Source organism: Corylus avellana, chromosome ca2 (assembly GCF_901000735.1).
Source record: "Corylus avellana chromosome ca2, CavTom2PMs-1.0".
Taxonomy (NCBI): Eukaryota; Viridiplantae; Streptophyta; class Magnoliopsida; order Fagales; family Betulaceae; genus Corylus; species Corylus avellana.
In genome coordinates this window covers 15528400-15536342 of record NC_081542.1, presented here as the reverse complement: position 1 = coordinate 15536342, position 7943 = coordinate 15528400, and the positions used below count along the sequence as shown (strand labels likewise).

The 7943-nt window shown below is 33.7% G+C and overlaps 1 protein-coding gene across 1 annotated transcript; it reads left to right on the top strand.

Moving 5' to 3' along the window:
* The first annotated feature begins 5372 nt into the window (after nt 1-5372).
* On the top strand, nt 5373-6678 carry LOC132170465 (protein SENESCENCE-ASSOCIATED GENE 21, mitochondrial-like). The gene is made up of 2 exons (XM_059581457.1): nt 5373-5598; nt 6214-6678. The coding sequence occupies exons 1-2, from the start codon at nt 5525-5527 to the stop codon at nt 6431-6433; spliced, it is 294 nt and encodes a 97-aa protein (XP_059437440.1). The 5' UTR covers nt 5373-5524; the 3' UTR covers nt 6434-6678.
* The last annotated feature ends 1265 nt before the right edge of the window (nt 6679-7943 follow it).

The window sequence follows — 7943 nt, the reverse complement described above, 5'->3', positions numbered from 1 at the left end:
TTTACATGTCTGCACAAGACTACAAGAGGGGAGAGGGAGATTCGAACTAGTGACCTCCGCTTCATTTAAACGTGATCCTAGCCGATTAAGCTACTTCTTGGGGACAGTATTTAGCACTTTTTTATCACATGCCAAAAGTGATATATTTTTATGTGATAAATTTTTTATTATTAGTATTTAATTTTAAAAAATTATTATTATTTTTTTTTAAAAAAAAAAATCAATTCAAAAAATAGTTGAGATTTAAATAATGAATTGTAGATTGTACAGTAACTTAAGAATTATAAATGAGCTTAACTAATTCATTAGAGCGTCAATTTCTAAATAGAGAAACCAATTTTTAGGATTTTACACCGTCCTCTATGGGCAAAGAACAAGAGATTTCTGCCAATGGAATCGCCCTCAGCGGTGGGCGGTCCAGAGCAAGAAAATTTCTCTCCTACGACCCACTCATAGGCAGGCGATTACTTTTGACTAATTGCCCATACGCATTTGTTACCACTACAAAAATAAAATTAGCCGACAATATCATTTCAAAATGCAAGAATACTGGACTAAACAAAACACAAACAAATATAAAATCAACACCCATAAACGAAATCATACAATTTTTCACAAAACTCAAACAAAAGGATAATGATAAGGGTGAAAACTTCTAACCGCTAATCATATATATCTATATATATATATATGAAATGATATTGTTTTTGTGTTTAAAATTTTAAATATACAAAAAAATGTATAAAAATTTAAAAACAATGTCGTAGGTAGTATTAACATAGAAACGAAAGCAGAGACAGTTCGTAACGGCCTTTTCATCACTAGATAATGAAATGAAAAAACCACAACAAAAATACACAGTTTTACTACATCATTTAAATTTTTTAAATAATGTTATACTATTTATAGTTGTATACCACTAAATGCAATAAACCAAAATTACAAATTATAAATATATTCTCTCAATTTCACTTAAAATAAAAATATATTCTAATCACGTTTTTAAATCCCTTTCAATGTATCCATGTCAAAATCTTGCAATCCAAACTTTCTTGGAAGAACAGCTTGATAATCTGACCCCAACTTGCCTGGCTTCAACCCTTGTGATAGACATAAAGCCACATGTTGACCCAACGAAGAGAATTTCAGAAAGTTTAGTAACATCAACATCTCAAGTATAGAAAATGAAATAATTAAAAAAAAAAAAAGGTGTAGAAATGATGCTTTATACGTACATAATAAACGTCCAATGGCTTTTGGGGATAAGGATGAAGCAAGTTGGAAGGTCTACGACACGGCACATGGTTGACAAGTCAAAGAAGAAAATTCTGATCACCAACTTGGAATATATCTCTTTTTAATTTTAACATTTTATAATTTATCAATTTGCTTTGACGTTGCAACTTGAAATAGATTTTGATTAAAGAGAAATAAATAATCGTTGACCCAACATTTTATAATTAGTTTCTATATTTTCTTTAATAAAAGCTTATAACATTAATCCCAATATAACATTCTTCTTCATTCTCTTCAAAAAAAAAAAAAAAAAAAAAAAAAATCTTCTTCATCCATTATTAGTGGGTAATTCTAAATACATTTTACATGAATTCATTTGATTTGATTTTTAAGAGATGCAAATAACGGTGGACTGGAATTTTCAAACAATATAATAATATGGTTAATTCATCAAGCATCTCTAGTCCCTTTGCATTCTACTATATACAATCAATGCAAAATAAATGATTACTTGATGATGAGGATTAAGAATGATTCAAACTTCAGCTACAACTTGTACTTGAAAATCGCTTGTAAGAAGTTATTTATATATATATAGAATAGTGATTTTTGGCACACTAGCGTGCTTAAACAGTAAGCACGCCGGTGTTAAAATATTATTATTTTTTTTTAAATTTTTTTTGTTGTTTAAATATTATTTTAATAATATTTTAATACTGGCTTGCTTGAACAGTAGCTAGTGTGTTAAAAATCACTACTCATATATATATATATATATATATATAATAATTTGGTATATATATATATATATAATAATAATTTGGTGTCATGTAACCCAGGTTACTATACCCCCTCCCCTATAAATAGGAGTTGAGTATAACAAGTAGATTAGATTTAGAAGTTTTTCATCAACCTTCTTGCTTTCTATTCCCTCTATGAATTTCCTATTCATTTAGCTAGGCATTAGAGTAGTTGAATGTACAAGCACTCATACACTTAATTGTAATTACGTACACAAATAGTAGAATTTTCAATGATGAGTTTAATTTGGTCATGACATATGAACCATCGTATAGGAGTTAATAGCAGCCGGAATAAGTAGGCAATTGACCCAGGGAGTCTATGCTCAGGCTCTGTTTGTCAAAGGAGTGGACCCGACCAAAAAAAATATCGCACATTAATAAGTAGGCAATTGACCGAGGGAGTCTACGTTTGGGCTCTGTTTGTCAAAGGAGCAGACCAGACCAAAAAAAAGATCTCACATTATTCTTCTCAAAATCAATCTCAACATTCTTATTTCTTATATTACATCAATCACTTTTTATTACTATTCAAATAAAAAAATTACTATAAAACAAAATTTTTTAATTTTTTATACAAATTATTATTTATTTATTTATTTTTTCGCTTTAATCAAAATTACTACAGTTTTAATAGCCTTTATTTTTCAAATCATTTGCCAAACAAACCCGTGATTTCAAGTTGTGCTTGAATGAATAATGGTAGCAATAACTTTTCTTTTTTTCCCAGTCGGCAGCCACCTTTTATGACCCAAAGCCCCCTCACTGTAACCACTAACCATGACGGGACGGTTCCGGCTGTAAATGAAGAGAAAGGAGAGGGTGCGGCAGACATAACCACTGTGGGATTATACGGAGAGGAGAAAAGAAGAACATGATGGGGAGACAGTGGAGAGAACTGTTTTTTTTTTCTTTCTTTTCTAATGAGTTATAATTAACGTATTTTACAATCAACTGATCGGATAAATAGTGAAAACTTTATTGAGATATTACCAAGAATTTAATTAATTATCGAATATTAATAATAATAATTGTGCTTTCAGGCATTTAATTAAAAAGTTTTTGGTATTAAAAAAATTTCTTTGTTAATGAGAAGCCCCACCTTCCATAGCTTTCAGGGCCTCAGGCTTTTGCTTTTTGGTGGTGTGAAATGTTGTGCTTATATTTATTCATCCCAAAAAAAGAAGAGAAATGTCTGTGCTTTTCCTAAAAAGCTACACGCTAGTTCTTACAATCCCTTCCCTTTCATATTATTTTCTGTCCAAAAATCTCGAGCAGATGAGAGGGGTAAGCAAGTTGCAGAGTCTGAAACAACGACAGTTGGTGGAGCCCCTACATGGAACAACCGTGAACCACACAACAAACGGTTAGCATAATACAGTGCATGCAGCTGTAGCTAGCTGTGGCCAGTGAGCTAGAGCCAGTGGCATTTGCTATAGTGCGCTACATGCGGCGACGCAGTCTCACCAACCATTGAATCAACGCTCTGTGGACGTCACCCTTCAGATATTTTGATATGCACCGCAGGCGCCGGTGCCGACTGATTTGATTCACGGGCTGCACTTTACGCGATTCCACTAGGAAATTGGCGAGTCTCGATTGTGATGCATGGCTTGTTTGTATACCCACAGCCTGGAGCCCTGTCAAATGGTGTTAAGTCTTTACAACATTTTCAATATACTAGATTTTTCTCTTTCCCCAAGAGAAACATAAGTATTTCTATAATAATATAATATAATGTGACAAAGGTTGTGATTAATCATATAATTAGGCCTAAATTTATAATTTTTAAGTTTTTGGGCCGAGTATATTATATTATTGCCTTACTAAAAGATTTTTGAAGTGTCAACTTTTTTAACAAGCAGCATCAAAGTCGATAGTGGTGTGCAGTATCATGATCTTGAAAATGACCCAAAAAATTAATAAAAGCGTTCGTTTGAGAGAGAGTAGCAATTTGATGATGAATTTACATGTAATTGAGAGATTGAGTTTGATATTAGAGAAATATTACAAAGCATGAGTGGTTAATATAACATAATTTACTATAAACTTTATATATATATATATATATAATAAAATGGTACTATGTAATATAATATTCAAAAGGGAAGGAGAATCTCGATATCTTCAACGTAAAGCATAATAACCCAAATTGAACAGAATTTGCTTTCCTTGTTTTGTTATATTACGAAAGTATTTTGTCTCCCTAATGATAAGACCTAAAAGATATCAATTGAATAAGATATTGAAAAAGATTGGCATGGAATTATGGACACCTCCAACTTGAAGCAAATAATAGAGAACCCAACAGGCAAACGTGAGGAACTCGTGAAAAGGTGTTCATTGAACATAACACAAACCCCTGTGAGCCGAAAGCGAAGCACTACAGCCTGTGCATACTAATTCAACTATTATTAAATAATTTCAAACGCTATAGAAAATTGAGAATTAATAGCTGCCACACATTTATATTAATAAGAATCCGAACCTCTTGTAATTAAAAATTCCTGTTATTATCTTTGCCCTTTTCTTTTTGTTAGAAATCTTTGAGAGGGAGCTTCTTTATTCGAGCAAGAAGCCCTCCTCGTCAAGACAGGACTCTCTGTTCGAACAAAATAACAATCTCTTACTCTCTTATATATATTAAGGATGACAATTAAAATGTCTCATTAGAATATGAAGAAGGATTTATAAGAAATTTAGGACCATTGACTTAGTGGGACTCATCTAGACCTTTTAAGACGAGTCGACGCAAGCGGAAGTAGTCGGCCTTCCAGAACAAAGAAAACCTGAGCCGCCTTCCACACCACGTGGACGGCCGTTATGTGACATTGTTAAGTTCATCAACGGCCACGATTTCCTAACCTTTTCAACATGCACGCACTCACGCCGACGTTTCCTCGCCCCAGCTTCTTCACGTGCTCGATGTTGACTGAGGAAACCAAAGACAACCCAGAACCTTCGCCGCACTCAATCTCGGTCCTTCCTCGACCGTCCGATCTTCTTTGACCCCAATCATTAACGTTCAAGTTGGACCGTTTCTAAGAGTTTAATAAATAAACGCAAGCTTCTCTCTCCGTTAACGACCAGGTGGCGAAAATCGAGATGCCCAAGGAAGCTTAGACGCGTTCCGTTAGGCACTAGTGGACGGCATTTGGCTCTTTCTCTCTCATTTCCTAATTATTTTGATTAATTAAACTTTAATCAAAATTACAAAAAACATAATTAATAATTGAGTTTCTAATAATGAACGTTTTGGAGTGGTGGGCCCCAATCCGTGGCTCTGCCCTACTACGCCTCTCGTTCCCCCTATATAAACCCCTCGCCTCCTTTGCTTCTAATCACATTTGATTTTGCAAAGCTCCTGAGTAGAGTAATACGAAGAGGTTTCTCTTTTTAGCTGCTGTGGAAGGTTTTCATCTTCCTCGATAGAAAATTTGTTTCCGCGGCAGCGTAGATTTTGATCTCTTGAGATTTGATCATACACGATGGCTCGCTCTCTCTCCAACGCGAAGGTTCTCTCTGCTCTCGTCGCCGAAGGATTCTCTACTGCTATCAACAGGTACTGCAAAAATACTCCCTCTCTGTCTCTTCGTGCCTTCTTGAGGTTCTATTTCACTCGTTGTTTGGTTGCCGAGAAATGACCGGAAATAAACGTTTTTTTTTTCTTTCAAACCTGCAGAAATTCCAATTTTTGAACTGAATACACAATTTTACGTTTCCGATTTTCGATTTTTTTTTTTTTTTTTTGGCATCCAAACAGATCTAATATTTAAGTTCTTTCCTTTTGTTCTTCTCCAGTCATTAAGCTTTACTATCTCTATATTTTTCATTTATTCTTCTATATATGTTTTTTTCAAATTATAATTATTATTTTTGAATTCAATAGTTAATATTTTTTTATATCAGTATTTATTATTTTTACCATGTAAATATTTATTAATTTATTTTATAAAATACTAACGATGATGAGGAAATCAGGGTATTTTGATTATTTTTATAACCAAGAAAAAAAGGAATATAAGCATGTCCCTAATTTCCGGATAGTGCGTAATCATTAATCGTATTAACTTTCGGCGCGCGTCACAGAGTGGTTTAGATCCACTAATTAAATTTTTTTTTTTGTCACATATTTTAATACGGTTTTCTTTCTTTTTGTTTGGTATGTTATGTACAGACGTGGATACGCGGCGGGGTCACAAGGAATGGTTGCGAGCGTGGCAAGAGGAGGTTCAGGTTCGAGGATGGGGAAGAAGCCCGGGGAAGAGGGAGTGGGCTCCACCGAGAAGGTCGCATGGGTCCCTGATCCTGTGACCGGCTACTACAAACCCGAGAACCGCGTTGACGAGATCGACGTGGCGGAGCTTCGTGCAGTGCTCTTGAACAACAAGCACTAAAAAGGAGGAGTTTTCATTGGAGGCCGCTTCAAAAAAAGAACAACAAAAAAGAAATTAAGGGTGGGAGGCTGACGTGTAAGCCTCAAATGGGCCTAGAATTCTCTGGACTTGGCCGGATGATTGTTGTACCTCACTAGAATATGGGCTAGCTTAGCTATTAATGATGTAACATTTCGTTCATTCGTTCCTTGAGGAGTGAGTTAATGATATGATTAATTCAATAAACGACTCCGTTTGTTATTTCACTACCGTTTATAAATTATTTATAACAAAAATGTAATAAATAATAATAAAAAAAAGGACCAATTTTTAAAGAATTATTCCTAAGATACTTGAGCCAAAACCACATAGGAAGATACCTCGAATTATGCGGTTAGCGAGGCCAATGTTTTTTGGTTGGATACATACCACACAACTTTTAAGGCACAACTATTCTTACGTTGGCAATTGATTAAAAATTAAAGGCTATTTATGAGATTAAGTTTGCAGAGTTGTGTGATGCATCAGTTCCAGCTTGGCTTCCATTTGAGAATTTTTTTTTTTTTTTTTTTTAATAATAATTAGTTTAAGAGTTAATGGCACTTCAACACATATATGTAGGCCATGCTTAGAACAAAATATAACAAGGCTTTTAGGTCCACATATTTGTACGCAAATCTTATAAGCCACTTAAGAAAATCTAAACATTCGGATCGACGCAAAGAATTAACAAATAACTAAGATTCGGCTTACATGCTATTATTTTAATAATAGCTTGTATGCTGTAGTTTAATAAATGGTTAAAATTGAATCTCTAAAAAAAAATTTCATTTTCTCTCTTATTAAAAGTTTTTCAAATTAAGTCAACTTTAAGATTTAATCTTGATCATTGATTAAATTATATCATACATGTTGTAGCTTAATAACAGTATGTAAGCTAGATCTACTAACTATAAGCCGGTGGGAAGAGTATCCTATAAATTATGCATTAAATTCTTAAAATCTATTAAACTTTCCTTCAAGAAGTAACCCAAAAATCTAACATCTGTCTCCAAAAAACTTGTGTGTATATACTTGATTGAGCTCCTCACGTTCCCACTAAAAGAAAATCTAAAGTTTATCCTCATCCCTACCTGCCATGAAATTAGGTGACTTCTTTTGACAGTTGGCGAGTGGCTTGATTAAGATCCTACGGCTGGCTGCCAACTTCATATTATAAAATACTCCATAATGATGGAGATGGGTCCTATTAACTGACCCATTTGCAACACGTGGATTGATCATGTTAATATAAATAATCACCATTGTTAGGTCTTGGTCTTGGTCTTGTTGGTCTTATCCCTAATTGAATGGGGAATGCTTGTTGGTTCTACGACGTAATTGAGTTCAATTTTAATTAGAATTAGATTCATTAAAAATTAAAATAAATAATTTTTGTGTTTCTTTTTTTTTTTAATGAGACAGATGTTGAAACCAAATCCTGGGCCGAGAGTGCTTGTTAGGCAAAAGAGAAGTATGTTGTTTATTAAGA